A 16,281-nucleotide genomic window follows, 5' to 3' on the forward strand; every position below is an offset into this window, starting at 1 on the left:
TGGGATACTGGAGGTGTGGCCCTGCCCATTCAGCGTGGGTCCTGATTAGTCTACTGGAGTCTTTAAAAACACTAACACAGACCCAGCTGCTTGCTGGCTTAGCTCAGACATGCTTGGAGTTGCGGACCCCTGACATTGGCATTTTGGAGAACACCATTTTGAAACACAACCTGGAAGCAAGCAGATGCCAGCCACGTGCCTTCCCAGCTAACAGAGGTTTTCAGGATGCCAATGGCCTTTCTCCAGTGAAGGTACCCTATTGTTGATGCCTTAGTTTGGGCACTTTTATGGCCTTGAAATGGTAAATTTGTAACCAGATAAATCCTCTTTATAAAAGCCAATCCATTTCTGGTATTTTGCATGATGGCAGCATTAGCAAACTGGAACAGGTATGAACTCATGTGTAAATGGGATCTTTAAAGATCCTATTAGATGAGGCCAAACTGAATGAAGAGGGCCTTAATCCAGTATGACTGGAGGCCTTATAAGGAGAGGGAATTGAGGCAGAGACAGACGACTGAGCAGGGGGAGGAGGAGTGAGGAGGAGACAGGATAGATGTGGCCACGCAACTGAGATGGAGATTGAGCCACCATCAGAACACTATGGACTTCGGACAAAGCATGGCCTGAACTGTAAGACGGACATTCCTATTGTTGAATTCCACCAGCGCAGGCTAACTAAGGCAGAATGTTCTGATGGAAAGGCGGGTCTCCAGGGGAGGCCATGGCCCAGGCCACCTGGTGCCTGGGAAAGTGGACATCGGGCTGCGAGGGCTGGTGAACAGCTGAGCCTGCCGTGCTGGGTCCTGCGGCGGCTGTGGAGTTGTGTGTCTGTGCTCACTGGGCTGTCAGAGCTCAGTGGTGAGCTGTGAGATAACGATGCTGCGGACAGCACCTTGTGGCCTCCGTACTCGTTCAGGAAGGCATCCTCTATCCTGCGCCACACTCAAGCCCCCTTCCCCTGCCCTCCTGTGCGAGGTACAGTCACCATGATGGAGAAGTTTTGCACCTGCTCCTTGCTCTTGTCCAACTGTCACATTTTGAGTCTCCTGAACACTTTCTTCTGCTTTTTTATTGTGGGCTATTCAGAATTTCCCCACCTTATGAGATATCAACTGATTCCAGTTTTCTTCTTCTTTATCAATTAAAGAAGGAAGTGTTTTAAGCTATATGGATTTTAATTTTTTCCATCAGTCTGTCCAACTTAGTTATCCTTTCAAGAGACAATAAGAGGAAACAATGGTAACAATAGAGGCTGGGTACACTGAGCAGGTGCCCCCAGCCTTCCAGCCCCCTCTCAAGGCTCAACTCTGGGAACTGCATACCCTCCTGTCCGCCGTGGCCGACAAGGAAGCAGCCTTTGATGACACAGTGGAAGAACGTGTGATCAACAAGGAGTACAAACTATGGAAAAAGAACACGTTTTCTTTATAATTTGGTCAGGACCCATGCTCAGAGTTGCCCAGCCTCACTGCACAGTGGCTTCCAGGTGTAACCAGAGCAGAAGAAAAAGTTTTCAGCACTCCTCAACTTGTCCTGGGGACTAAAATTGGAGACCAACAATCTCCAGAAGATGCAGAAGTTGGGCCACCAGAGTTGCTGTTTATTCTTGGTGGTCACACTGCCAGGATATCTGACTTATCCTAGAATCCCAATGAACCTTGGGTGACTTGTTCTGTGTCAGAAGACACTATCATGCAAGTGTGGCAGACGGCAGAGACATTTATAATTATGAAGGCCCTGAAGGAATTGTGGATCCAGAAGGTCAAGGATCCTAGATATGTCTGCTCTTGTGATTTTAAACTCCTTTTTCCTCTCAGCACTGAGATTGATTTAACACTGGTTTTGAGACACAGACTTTGTTCGGCTTTCCCTCTGTAATTACTGTCAACAAAGCTATTAGCCCAGACATTGGGTGTTTTCCAAACATTAACTGGGGGTCTTGATTCAGCAAAGCCCCAACTTATATTTAAATTTTCTTCAGGAATTTTCTAGAATCAAACCCATGTCTGAAGTAGACACAGAAAGGGAAATACAGTTGTGTGGTCATTTTTCTTCTTATGCTCTATTCCCAAGTTTTTCAGACTCATTTCTAGTCAGAGTGGATAACGAATAGAGACATGCTAAGTAGGAGTCTGAGCCAGGAAGTATAATAACTGCAAGATGTGTTATTCAGGAAATAGGAGAGAGATTCAAGTCATACAGACTCCTACTCTAAACTTATCAGACCTAACTTTCCAGGATGCACATTTTTCTACATAGACCAGTATCATAAGTATCTTCAGTTAAGTCAAAAATTTATTTTACATGTTCCTCTTACCCCATATATTTTTGCTTGGTGGTGCATTTCTTGAGCTGTTTCATATTATTTCTTTCCTTTCTGTGAGATGGTTGCTTTTTCAAACTTGGGACCACCAAGTTGTAAAAATGCAAGTTTTTACCTGATAGTTATACCAAATGTAGACTGTCCAGTTGAGAAGAATGACTCAATAGTTGATACTTATTTTTTTAACTTCAATTTTATTGATATTGCTCACATAGCATACAATCATCCCAAGTGCACAAAAAATTGCCCACGGTACCATCACACAGCTGTGCATCCATCACCACAGTTAATTTTTTTTTCAATTTTTAGAACATTTTCATTACTCCAGAAAAGAAATAAAAACAAAAAAGAAAACTCAAATCCTCCCATACACCTACCCCCCCATTACTGACTCATAGTATTGGTATAGTACATTTGTTACTGTTGATAAAAGAATGCTAAAATACTACTAGTTAAACATTCTGCTCATAATAAACAGCTGCTCCCCATCCTTTAGCCTCATTCTATATCCTGGTAACCTATATTTCACACCTATGCGTTTACATATTATAGTTAGCTCATATCAGTGAGACCATACAATATTTGTCCTTTTGGGTCTGACCTATTTCACTCAATATAGTGCCCTCAAGATTTCTTCATCAACCCATTTTTTTAAGATGGTTTTGTTCACACACCATATATTCCGTCATAAGTAAACAATTAATGGTTCCCTGTATAATCACATAATTATGCATTCACCACCATCACCACTATCTATATAAGGGAATCTCCATTTCTTCCACAAAGAAGGAGGAAGAGTCAAAAAAGGTAGAGACAAAAGAAAAAGTAAAAGAAAGAAAAAAAAAAGGATAGCTAAAAAGCAACAAAAGGAAAGATAAAATTAAAGTGCAATAAAAGAATCAGACAACATCACCAGTGCCAAGAATCCCATATCCCTCCCTTAAATCCCCCTCTTATAGGCATGTAGCTTTGGTATATTGCCTTTGTTACAGTAAAGGAAGCATAATACAATGTTTCTGTAAACTATAGTCTCTAGATTGCATTGATTGTATTTTTTCTCCAATAACACCCCATTTTTAACACCTTGCAAGGTTGACATTCGTTTGTTCTCCCTCATGTAAAAACATATTTATACATTTTATCACAATTGTTGAGCACTCTAGGTTTCACTGAGTTATACAGTCCCAGTTTTTATCTTTCCTCTTTCCTCCTGGTGTACCACATGCTCCTAACCTTCCTCTTTCAACCATACTTACAGTCATCTTTGTTCAGTGTACTTACATTATTGTGCTTCCATCACCCAAAATTGTGTTCCAAACCTCTCACTCCTGTCTTTTCCTATCTGTCTATGGTGCTCCCTTTAGCATTTCCTGTAGAGCAGGTATCTTATTCACAAACTCTGTCATTGTCTGTTTGTCAGAGAATATTTTAAGCTCTCCCTCATACTTGAAGAACAGTTTTGCCAGATATATGATTCTTGGTTGGCAGTTTTTCTCTTTCAGTATCTTAAATACATCACATCACTTCCTTCTTGCCTCCATGGTTTCTACTGAGAAATCCACACATAGTCTTATCATGCTTCCCTTCTTTGTGATGGATCGCTTTTCTCTTGCTGGTTTCAGGATTCTCCCTTTGTCTTTCATGTTTGATAATCTGATTATTAAGTGTCTTGGTGTAGGTCTATTCAGATCTATTCTGTTTGGGGTACGCTGCACTTCTTAGAACTGTAATTTTGTCTTTCATAAGAAATGGGAAATTTTCATTGATTATTCCCTTTATTATTGCTTCTGCCCCTTTTTCCTTCTCTTCTCCTCAGACACCAATGACATATACATTCACATGCTTCGTATTGTCATTCAATTCCCTGAGACACTGCTCAAATTTTTCCATTCTTTTCCCTATCTGTTCTTTCAGATGTCTTCTCCATCTCCTGAATGTTTTTTTCTGCATCTTAAAATCTACTGTTGTATGTCTCCATTCTGTTTTTCATCTCTTATATTGTGTCTTTCATTTCCATAGAGTCTGCCAGTTATTTTTTCAAACTTTTGATTTCTACCTTATGTTTGGCCAATGTTTTCTTTATAGCCTTTATCTCCTTTGCCATATCTTCCCTGAACTCATTGACTTGGTTATTCGATTGATTTAGCATATTTATTTGAAAAACTTTAATTGATTGTTTCATTAAAGTGAAACAATATCTCAACTGCATGTCAATTGAGGTGTAAGTTTGTTCCTTTGACTGGGCCATACTTTCATTTTTCCTAGTGTAATTTGTAGTTTTCTGTTGTGTAGGCACCTGGTTTCCTTGGTTACCCCAATCAGATTTTCCCAGACCAGAATGGGTTCAGCTCTCAGAATGGGGCTATATTCAGTGTCAAGTTTCCCTGAGTGTGTGTCTTAGAAGATTGACAGGCTTTCTTGTGAGGCCTCTAGATGCTGTGCTTTTCCTAACCTACCCAGCAGTGGGCGCCTGTCAGCCTGTGTCTCCAGACTGGTGTAGCGAGGTGTGACCCCTTTAATTCTTGGCTTAGGTTGTTTCTGTTTTGACTGTTGTCCCCCAGGCCCTGGGGTCTGAGTTCTGAAGGGAGGGCAGGCACTAGAGCTGGGCCCCACCTCCTTCCTCTTAGGGAAGATATGCCCCCTTGGGAGTTATCCTCTGCATTTGAATTACTTCTTTTCTTCTCTGACTCTAATTCCACCCTGTCTGGGTCAGGGCACTGCGAACTGAAAATGACCGGGGCCTTGTCCACTGAGCCACTCAGGTTGAGAGAGAGAAAAAAGGAAAGAAAGCCCCCTTTTAGAGCAGTCCACGGCCCTCCAGTTTCACCCGTTAGTCAGAGAGAACACCCAGTCTTCTGGGCTCCCTTTCCTGGGCACAGGTGTTTTCTGGCTCTCTAAGCTCAGCCATCTCCAAAAGCCTCTGTATTTTTTTAATTAAATCTTTTTCCCCGTCAGCCCCACCTCCTCTCCACTGGGAGCAACCTCAGGGTACTCTGCTGCTTGTTAGGAGTTTGTCTATGTTTGTAGCTTGTACTCAGCAGTCCACATTTGTTAAATAAAACCCCAGTTGAGCTAGGTTGTGCTATATTTGCTCACTCTGGGAATGCTGCCTTCTGCCATCACGAGGACTTACAGGTCATCCTGCCATGTGGGGAGGGCGTTCCCAGCACAGTTTTGCAGTTTTTGCTTACAGGTTTTATACTGTGATCTCAGCCATTCCACCCAATCCAGGTTGGTGTACGATGTGTGGACAGTCACAGTTGTCCCCAGGCAGTTGTTCCAGATTATTTACTAGTTGTTCCTGGTTGTTTATTAGTTGCTCCAGGGGACTAACTAAATTCCACTCCTCTCTATGCCCCCCCTCTCTCTACTTGTTTTTAAAATTAAATTAAGCCTGGATAAGAGTTTGCTATTTTTTTAGGAGTTAGTCCTTGACCACTAGTTTGATACCCTCTCCCTTTTGGGTGACCTGTTTCACCAGCAGGCCTGTTATTCTCCATGACTAACCATGTAAGTGCTTATAATACTTCTCTACATAAAAAAAGAAAACAGACAATAGCAGTAAATGTGAAAAATGCCGCATGAACATCGTTGTGCAACTTTTTGATGAGTCCCTGCTTTCACTTCTTTTGAGAATGAACCTAGAAATGAGATTGTGGGGTCATGTGGTAATTCTATACTTAACTTTCTGAGGAACTGCCAAACTGTCTTTCATGAACAGCTGCACCATTTTACATTGCCACCAGCAATGAGTGAGTGTTCCTATTTCTCCACATCCTCTGCAGCACTTGTAATTTTCTCTATTTTTAATAGCTGCTGTTCTAGTGCATGTGAAATTGTATCTCATAGTTTTGATTTGATTTTCCCTGATGGCTAATGATATTGAGCATCTTTTCGTGTACTGTTTGGCCATTTATATATCTTCTTTGGAGAGATGCCTACTCAAGTCTTTTGCTCATTTTTTAACTAGGTTGTCTTTTTGTTGTTAAGTTGTAGGAGTTCTTTTTATATTCTGGATATTAAAATATATGTGGATATGTGGTTTCCAAATATTTTCCCCCATTTTGTAGGTTGTCATTTTACTTTCATGACAAAGTCCTTTGAGGCACAAAAGTTTTTAATTTTGAGAATTTTTGAATTTTCATGAGATATGAATTTTTTTTTCTTTTGTTACTGGTACTTTGGGTGTAAAGTCTAAGAAACCATTTCTTGACATGCTTTAAATTGTTCAGCTATGGAGCATTTGGTTGGGCAGCAATAGTCATCTAGTATACCAAACTTCAACTTTTATTTTACCTTTTTTACACATTAGAAGAAAGTATGTGTGCCAGTTTGGATGTATTATGTCCCCCAAAACACCATGTTCTTTGATGCAATCTTGTGGGGGCAAATGTATTAGTGTTGATTATGTCGGAATCCTTTGATTAAGTGTTTCCATGGAGCTATGACTCAATCAACTGTGCATGAGACCTTTGATTGGATAATTTCCATGGAGGTGTTACCTCACTCATTCAGGGTGGGTCTTAATTGAATCACTAGAGTCCTATAAAAGTGTTCACAGACAGAAGGAGGTGCTGCAGCCAAGAGAGACAATTTGAAGAATTCACAGGAGCTGAGAGAGGAGCTGGAACACAACCTGGGATCAGCAGACACCAGCCATGTGACTTCCCAGCTGACAGAGGCATTCCAGATGGTATTGGCATTTCTTTGGTGATGGTAGCTTCTTGCTGATGCCTTCATTTGGACGTTTTCATGGCCTTCAGACTGTAACTGTGTAACCAAATAAACCCCATTTATAAAAGCCAATCCATTTCTGGTATTTTGCATAACAAGCAGCATTAGCAAACTGGAACAGTACGTTTAGCAGCAACCACTGTTATAATGGATCAGATGGCATGAGGGGCAACAGCCAAGTCTCATTTCCCAAGATTTCCAAGTGAGTGGCCATCACACCCCGTTACCTTCCATAAAGCTTCAGCATTGAGAGACAGTGTTAGGCACCTCATGACAAAGTATGGCATCAAATAGCAGTTACAATAATAACAGCATTACGAACACTAATTTATAATAATTATCACCATTAACTCACAACACTGCACAATTAACATTAAATTATGGAGTAATATAAATTATTAATTTTGCTGTTATTATTTAAACTAAATGTCTATGTATTTCATAATAATGGGGAAAAAGCTTGTAAATGCCATACTTTGAATTCAGGAATCTAATACTGTCTGTCCTGATTGGTTCCCAATTTTCCTTCCTTCTTTTTTCTAAGAACAGTGACATCTCAAAATGAAGGAGGAATCTGTTCCTAGAGTAGAGCCAGAAACAGTATCAGAATGTAAGCTGCTGATGTCATCTTGGAATTTCTTAGGTGTTAGAATGACATTTTGGCCTATTGTTTGTAATCCTATGAGCACTGCAGAGGTGGGATGCTCATGTTTAGGTCCAACTTCTGTGGAGGAGTTTGAGGAAATACAGGGTATGGTTAAGCATCAGCAAACATTCTGGAAGCACAGTTCCTCCAGCCTCATCTGATTTCCTAATGAGAGCTGTAAGGCTCATATAATCCACAGAACATTTGACTCCTGTCCTGATTTTCACCTGGCTTTGGAATTTAAAGTTTCTGACATCTAAAGTTCCTGTTCTTGTTTTTGAAGATGCTATTTCTTCACATTGTAGAGGAATTCTCTCTACTTTTAGGTCTGTAAACCACCTTTTCTGGGGGTGTGGGAAGGAAGGGATGGAGGTAGAATAAGTGTCATGAGCCTCACCCCAGGCTGCCTGTGCTCTGGGCCACCCAACAGTCTTTTAACTCCTCTGGGACTTGGTGTTCTTGTCTGTAAAGTGGAAACATTGGACTAAATGAGTTCTTCGGTTCTTTCAAGGTGGCAAGTTGTTTGGCATTATTTTCACCTTTCACTGAAATTGTGCTCTTATCATTTGTATAAGAAATACTAAAGGAGACCCTAATTAATTCACAGTGTTGTTAATTCATTCACAATCTTTCAGAAAAGAATATGAAGTAAGGAGTTTTTCATAAGACACTTGTGATTCCTTTCCCCTCAAGAGTTTTCATGCAAAATACAATTATAACTTGCATGAGAATTGACAGTTTCAGCAGTGCGTGGGAAACAGCAACTGATAAGAAGCAACATTACAGACTCAATGGGATTGTCATAATTCACAAACAAACCCAATTCTGCTCTGAACTATGTGAATGGTGGTTTTACCCACAAGGTAACATGCCCATTTACATTGCTTTGGCTTAACATTTATACAACTTAGAAAATGGCCACAGCAAAGTTTGATCCATATAATCTACAGTGCCATATTTCCACATGAGAAAGTGCCCTTGCTTTCTCTGATTTTGAGAGAGCAATGGGCACAGGGGAAAATGCAATTATGGAGGTCTTTATCCCAGATGCTTTGCTAAGCACTTTACTCTCATTTTTAATTTAACCTTTATTCTTTATTAAACATCTACTTGATACTCAAAATGACTTGTTCTTACATGATGAGAACCTGCTGTCACAAGGGAAACTAATTTAACTGTCATTGGTCTAAGCCAGGGATCGCCAATTTTTTCTGCAAAGGGTCAGATGGTAAATATTTTAGGCCTTGCAAGCTATCCAGTGTCTACTGCAACTACTCAAGTCTGCCCTAGTGAAAGCAGCCAGAGTCAATCTGTAATCAAGTACGTTGTGTTCCAATGAAGCTTTATTTCTAAAAACAGGCAGCAGGTCAGATTTGATCATGGACTGTAGTTTCCTGCCCTCTGCTCTAAATAAATGATAAGATTACTTCCCTAAATTTTGAGCCCAAAGTTTAGAGTGTTAGGTTCTGGACAGGCAGCAAATTGAAAGGACCCTTAAGCTGGCTGTTTGCTTTGGCGCTTGCAATATTTGTCCTCAGGGTAATTCTGATGGGACATTTTAAAATTGAGAGGCTTCACATGCAAATTTGGATTTCCATCTTTGATTTAAAATAGGGAGACCTGGGACCCTGTTACTATGCGGCTACACCTGGCTGGCACTGGGTAGCAGTTGCCCCTTTTTAGGGGGTACCCCAGTCCTCTCCCCTCCCTGTTGCCCCTCCCTGAGACTGAGAAGCAGTTGTGATTCCAAAGTATTCCGCAGTCTTTCTTATTTCCAGCCCAGCAGGTGCAGTCTTCTCAGCCACCAACCTGCTGATGCTGTAGGTGTGGAGTCTGCTTTCCCCCTGGATTATCTGGAGATGCTCATGCTCTACGATGGGTGTTTAATTGAATGTACAGATAAAGGACCTGAAAAACACTTGTCATTGTAAAGGACAGTGTTTCTTTCCCCACAATGGAAAGAGACTCACTACACAGTATTTGGGTTTTACTCTTTAAACAGGAAACTTTCCTAAAAGTGAATACTTGTCTATCAGCTATTCTTTTACTCCATCTGTTTGAACTTATTAAAAGAGAGCCCTGGGGAGTCTTCATGTGATCCTAGTTAAGACTTGGAAAATCTGATTCCTTTTCAGTTTATCCTGCACATGATTAGAGATAATTAGGGAACCCCACTTATCAAGCATGCAATGTCCTGTGTACAGGACAAAGGCAAAAGCTGCCTCCTCTTGCAAGACCTCGATAAGCCACCTGAAAACCATTTCTAGGCGAGGGCAAGCTCTGGTGCTCGCGGAGGTGGACACGCCTCCAGAGTGTGGGGGAGAGGCGCAGGGGTCTGGTGTTTGAAGGCCACCCCCAGAGAGGCTTTCACCCTATTCTAGCTGTTTGCCTTAATTTAAAACTATTCACACTTTTGAAAAGTGTTTTCCAATAAATGGATATTAGAACCCAAGAGAGAGAAGGATATCTAGCAGGTGTCAATTGGTGAAGCCAGGTGGTCCTGGCGTCAATTCCTGGGATGTCTGGTACGTCAGGTTGGCCAAGGTGAGAGTCCTGCTTTGTGCTCGCCCAGGGACACCTACAGACGCATTTCCCTCTCCAAAATGTGAAAAATAGGAAAGCCAGGCTGAATTGAAAATGAGGGACGCTGGAACCACAGAAGCAGGAGCCGGACACCAGGATCTGCAGGAGTTAGGCGGCCTGGGGGGTGTGAGAGCGGCCACTGCGGACGGGGGAGGGAGGAGTCGCACGCACGCGCGCACACCAGGAGGTGTCTGCACACGCACGCCCACACACGCGTGCACTTCGGCACACACACGCCCATACACTAGCGCACACGCGTGCACACACAAGCGCACCTGACGCCCACAGGAGCGCACTCATTCGCGCACACAAGCACACACGCGCAAATCGGGCGCGCGCACACGCTCACACCCGCGTTCTCACACACGCCATCCAGTGATGCGGAAAACGGGCCGGGCTTTGTTGCCCCGCGGGTGGCCTCCCACCTGCGGCGTCCGGGTTCCGCATCGGGGAGAGCCCGCCGCCCCTGGCCTCCCGATTCAGCTGCACCCGGGCACCCCGCAAGTTTCAATACAGGTAGTGCGGGCGAAGCCAGCCGGGGGCGGCTGCAACCCCCGGCCAGCGAGCGGAGTGCGGGTCGTCCAGGCACACGGAAGGGGGCTTCCTGGACGCCTCGTTTCCCGTCACTTCCCAAGCCCTGGAGCGACGCACAGAAGTTTGCACTCAACCGCGTTGCTCAGGGGTGTCTCGGGATCCCTCCTCCGCCCCGGGTCACCCCGACGCGGGGCAGGAGGGAGGACCCCAGTCCGCCGGGCCCTGCGGGCGTCCGCGTCCCTCCCCATCCCAGCGGGGCCCAGGGAGCGGGGACAGCACAGGCGACCCGTCACCCTCCCGCCGGTGGCAGGTGCCCGGGCGCCTTGGGCTGCGGGTCCAGCCCTTGGGGTTCAGGATCCAGAAGAGCGAACAGAGCCCAGCCCCGAGTCCACAGCCGGACGGCAGGAGAGAGGGCGCACCCGCGGGCGGCCCAAACGCCCACCGCCCCTCCAGGCCACTCTCCCCTGGCCCGCGCCCCGCTCCTCCCCTCCTCTCTTCCCCTCCTGCTCGCTTCCCCGGTGCCCTCTTTCTCTGACCTCCTTTCTGTGTCTCCCTCCCGCCCTCCTCCGCCTTCCTCCCCTCCTCCCCAAACCGCCCCTCTTACCTTTCCCCTACCCCACCCCCGCCCTCTCCTCTCCTCTCCTCCCCTCCTTCCCTCTCTCCCTCTCCTTTTCTCCCTCCGGGCTCTCCCCTCTTCTCCTTCCTCCTACCCTCCCCTCCCTGTCCGCCGCACTCCCACTGTTGGGGCGGGTGCTCCGCCGCCCCCGCAGCCTCAGCCGCCACCCCGCCCCCGGCGCGGCGCGGAGCCGAGTACTAACCCCGGCGCGGGCGCGGAGTCGCCGCGGGGCTCCTCCTTCGCTCTGGCCGGGTCGGGTCCCCGCCGCCTTGCACACCGTGCACTGGGGACGATCGCGTGGCCGCACGCCGCCCGCGTCTCCGAGCGCCCTCGGATGCAGTCCTGCGTGTTTCCCGCGGGGGCGCAGCGCGGGCAGGGGGCGCGGGGCGCGCGGGACTGCTCGGCCATGCGGGCCGGGGGCTGCGCCGCGCTCTGGCTGCTGCTGCTCGCGCAGGTGGGTGTGCAGGTGAGCCCCGAGCCCCGTGCGCGCCCCCCCCGCAGTCCCCGCGGGCTCACCCACCGGTCGCCCCTGTTTGCCAGCAGGCACCTGCGAGCGCCCTGGGACCCGCCGCGGCAGCGCCTGGGAGCCGGAGCGGACCTGACCCTCGCCCTCCCGCGGAGGGGCCGGGCTGGGTGGACCACGGCGGTAAGTCCGCGACGTGGGGGTTCGAATCCTTGCTTAGCAGCCCGTAAACCCTCCGAGTGCTGGTTTATCAGGTGGTGGGAACGTCCGGAGCTCCATGGAACGCTGCTTTTTAAGATCCTGCCCTGCTTTTTCCGCCAGAGCGAGCTCCCCAAATATTGAAGGGCTTTCGCCAATATTCATATCGCTTTCTCCTGTAAAATAGTAACAGTTACCAGAGTAAGCCAGGAAAGGTGCAAGGAAATATGTTTTATTTTTAAAAAGCTGAGTTTGGCAGTAATCTAGAGGTTAGTATTAAGGCATCCACCCAAGCAGTTATAAAGGGTTTCTCCTCCTCTGCGGACTCCCTCCTGTTGAGAATTGACTCTTTCTCTTTCCTTGATTCTCAGAACAGGAGACCACAGGTTGTCTTTGCCTGGGGCTTATCATTTTATTATCACATTCGAGGCCCTTCAAGAATTGTATTAGGTATTATGACATAATAAGCAATATGCATTCCTATGTCGTGATTTGGCATGAAAACGAGTCTCATGTTTTGGGTTTTGCAACGTGTGATTTTACTTCTACTTCGGGACTCAAAAGAGGCATCTGTAAATTTGGTATTCCAGCGAAAGGGATCTGTGCCTCCTGATACCCCATTATAGGGTAAGGCAAAACCAAGTGTCTAAACTTGGGTTCTAGGTAGTTTTCATCTGAACCCAATTCTTTGATGATTACTAAATACTAACAATTGTATCATTTCCAAGGATAAATTGTCATCTCAAGTGTTAATGGTGACTTTTAAAGGGAGAACTAGGTTTAATAGCCCCATGTATTTTTTAAAAACTCTAGAAAGTTAAATTTAATAATTAAAAAAGTACTGAACATAGTTTTTCATAATCATAAAATAATATAAATACAATAATTTAATATATGCATTAAACATTGAAGTTCTCTCCTACTGAATAGTATATATCTTGGATGGACTATAATAAAATGATATATAGTAGAGTAACTCTCAAACGTGGAACCTGTTTGAGGACCACCAGGGGGCGCCAGATGTAAGTGATATAAAATGTTTCCCTGTATTTGCAAGAGGAAATTAATCATCTATCTAAGACTCACTTTTTTGTGTGATTGTCCTTGCCTCCTTTACTGTTTCTCTTACAATGCAGTCTACGGTGTTTCAATGTGATACAAATTTAGTTGTCCCAACTTATTTTTCTTTTCATTATGGAAGTTGTAGGTTTACAGAAAAATCATGCAGAAAGTACAGTGTCCTTCCCCTTCCCCCAGCTTTCCTCATTATTAACACTTTGCATTAATGTGCTACTTTTTAGTTGATAAAATAATATCATTATAATTATACTATTAACTGAGTGCTTTTAGTTGACATTAGGCTTCACTGTATTGTAAAAGTCTATGGATTTTTTTAAATATATTTGTATACTGGTAGCATACATACAACCTAAATTTCTCATTTTATCCACTTTCGATTAAACAATTCAATGGTATTGCTATTTACGATGTTGTGTCACCATCAGTTGCCCCAGACAGAAACTCTGTACCATTTTAAAAAATAATTTTTGTGATACACTAGTTCCTTAAAATCATGCAAATTCCAGAGGGACTCAGACTATTTCAGCAGGCTTTATTGCATTTAAAAGTTTTATTTAAAATTATACACAGAGAACCATCTTCAGGGAGAATAGTCGAGGCTTCCTGCCAAGGGGCCCTCCGCCCGTGAGCGTGGATTTCCTCGGCCGGCACCTTGCGGGCAGCCTGCTGGAGGCACCTGGCGGGGAGCACCGAGGCCTCTGGGCTACAGGCTGGTTGGCACACTGCTCTGATCCCCAGACCCTCGGTGGGCATCTCTAGCACAGCATTGCCATGACACCCAGTTGCCTTGCTTGGTCAGAAGCTGAAACGGAAGGTGCAAGTCCATTGTTAGTGGCACTCCAGCTTAGTGGACACACCGACAGCTTTGTGCACTTACACGCTTTAATTATAAAAGGCTCAATCCAGAGGAGATCCCAGAAAGGGGTTTTGCTCTGCAATGTCACCTGCTTGGACCTAGAAGAGAAGAGTAGAATGTCCTCTGTGTGACATTGGGGTCAGGTTACTTTTGAAGTCTAGGCATCCATTACACAAGTTGGAATGAAGATCCTGGCCATAAGATTGTTTAAAGTAACACATAATTCAAGCCATTACTGCAAGTTTTGTTGAGTGTTTGATGTACTTATGCAATAGGAACAAGAACTCCATATATTTTTTGATGTAATAATGGACAGCTAATTGAGATAAAGCATATTTTCAGGCATTAAGTACCAAATTTTGTGCTGATTCAGCATCACATTTCCTTGTTCCCTAATAGGAGACTTGAACACTTTTTCCTACAAATTTAAAAATTGTGGCTCCTGTTAAGTGCAAAGACATGTCACAGACTGGTTAACTTTCAGTTCCAGAGTAAGTTAGCCCCCAAGGCAAGGTTAGGACTTCAGAACCGTGTTTCATTGGGTGTGATAGAGACGGTGTTGGTGTGTGTGTTTGAGGTTTGTTTTAATTCATATTCAAACGTTTACATAGCACGAGGCAGGGATGTCCCTCTCAGGTGGGCTGCTATGTGCTTGAAAATGGGGTGAACCTTTAGGTGGGTTGGGAGGGGTGTGGGGCTCTGATTTGTAACATTCACCAATGTCCATGGTATAAATACTCCCACCGTGACTGATTTCAGGTTATCAACTTGAGGCCACTAAACCCACGGTTAGGGAGCCATGTGCGAGATCAGCTCCCAGGGTGAGGAATCCAAGTGCAAGATCATCTCCCTGATAAGGGGGCCATGTGCAAGATCAGCTCCCAGCGTTGGGGGGTGATGTGCAAGATCAGCTCCCAGGGTTAGGGGGCGATGGGAAAGATCAGCCCCCAGCTTTAGGGGCCATGTGCAAGATCATCTCCCAGGGTTAGGGGTGATGTGCAAGATCATCTCCCAGGGTTGGGGGGTGATGTGCAAGATCAGCTCCCAGGGTTAGAGGTGATGTGCAAGATCATCAACCAGGGTTAGGAGGTGATGTGCAAGATCAGCAACCAGGAGTAAGGGGTGATGTGCAAGATCAGCCCCCTGAAGCTGGGACAGGCTGGCTCCAGCACACTCCCGGGTGGGTCTAAACAACATGTGATCATTTTGAAACCAGAGTCTTCCTCAACTTCATGCTGTGGTCCCAAAACCTCTGGAAATGCAAGCAATTCAGGGTACCAACTTGAACAGCCATATGGGAATCTTTCCCTTAAAAAAATATCTATATAGAACCAAGAGCTTATTTAAGGGTTTCAAAAAGATCTTTTTGAAGTCACAAGCCAATAGTTTTGGGGGTTATAATCTTAAAGCAGAAACTCAAAAGTTAGTGTAGAATTTTCAATGTATTACCAGTATACAGTTGCGGTCGTCGTTGCCTTGTCTATTGGGGGGGAGTGGCGGCCGTTTGCTAAATCCTAGGCTCTCAGGATTGCTCGGAGGGTACCGGCGGCGGGGGCTCTTTCCCGGAGGCGAGGGCGAGGCGGGGGACTGGGCCCGGTCCCCGGCGGAGGCGTGCAAAGTATGGAGGGCGGCGAGAAAGGAACAGGCAGGACACCTTTCTTTTAGGATGAAGAAGCCCCGAGAGTTTCTTAGGGGAGAGTACAAGCTTATATCGGGCGGTTTAGAGGGCGGGGTAGCTGTAGGGGTTAAAGGCTTGGATTGGTTCTGAGAGGGCGTGAAGGTTGATTGAAAAGGTGCGGGAGTTGCTCCGGTAACGAAGAGGGTGGAGGGTGCGGGTAAGGCACGGGGGTGGGGTTTTTCTCCGGCAAGCCCTCCCCAACGATTGTACTTTGGGGTGAGGAAATGGGGCCTGCCTCCGGCCTCACTTTCTCAGGCCTGGGGGGCTGTGGAGGGCGCTGTCGCCCGTGCCCACCACCCTCCCCAGGGGCTGATCAGGTCCCCCAGCCCAGGCCCGCCAAGTCGAAGCACGTAATCAGTGTCCCGCATTTCCCCCTTCTGTTTTAATTAAAGGAAGAAGCTTACCGGAGAGGTCCACTAAGGGATGAGGGAAGGGGAGGCCAGGGAGGGGAAAAGGGGTTGACGGTTGCTCAGAGAGGCTGGAGCTCGGCGTTGGTGTGGCGCCCGGGCGCTCGAGAGGGGCCTCGCTGCTTGTGGGATGGGCAAGGGTGGTGGCGCTGCAGAGGGT

At 45.7% G+C, this 16,281-nt stretch overlaps 1 protein-coding gene across 1 annotated transcript in view; it reads left to right on the forward strand.

Moving 5' to 3' along the window:
• The first annotated feature begins 11,843 nt into the window (after positions 1-11,843).
• ADAMTS16 (ADAM metallopeptidase with thrombospondin type 1 motif 16) overlaps positions 11,844-16,281 on the forward strand; it is a 196,113-nt gene continuing 191,675 nt past the window's right edge. The window contains exons 1-2 of the mRNA XM_037799413.1: positions 11,844-11,893; positions 11,980-12,085. Of these exons, the coding sequence (XP_037655341.1) occupies positions 11,846-11,893; positions 11,980-12,085 (154 nt within the window). The 5' untranslated portion in view covers positions 11,844-11,845. The remainder of the gene's footprint in view (positions 11,894-11,979; positions 12,086-16,281) is intronic.

The sequence above is a fragment of the Choloepus didactylus genome, chromosome 11 (genome assembly GCF_015220235.1).
Source record: "Choloepus didactylus isolate mChoDid1 chromosome 11, mChoDid1.pri, whole genome shotgun sequence".
In the NCBI taxonomy this organism is placed as follows: Eukaryota; Metazoa; Chordata; class Mammalia; order Pilosa; family Megalonychidae; genus Choloepus; species Choloepus didactylus.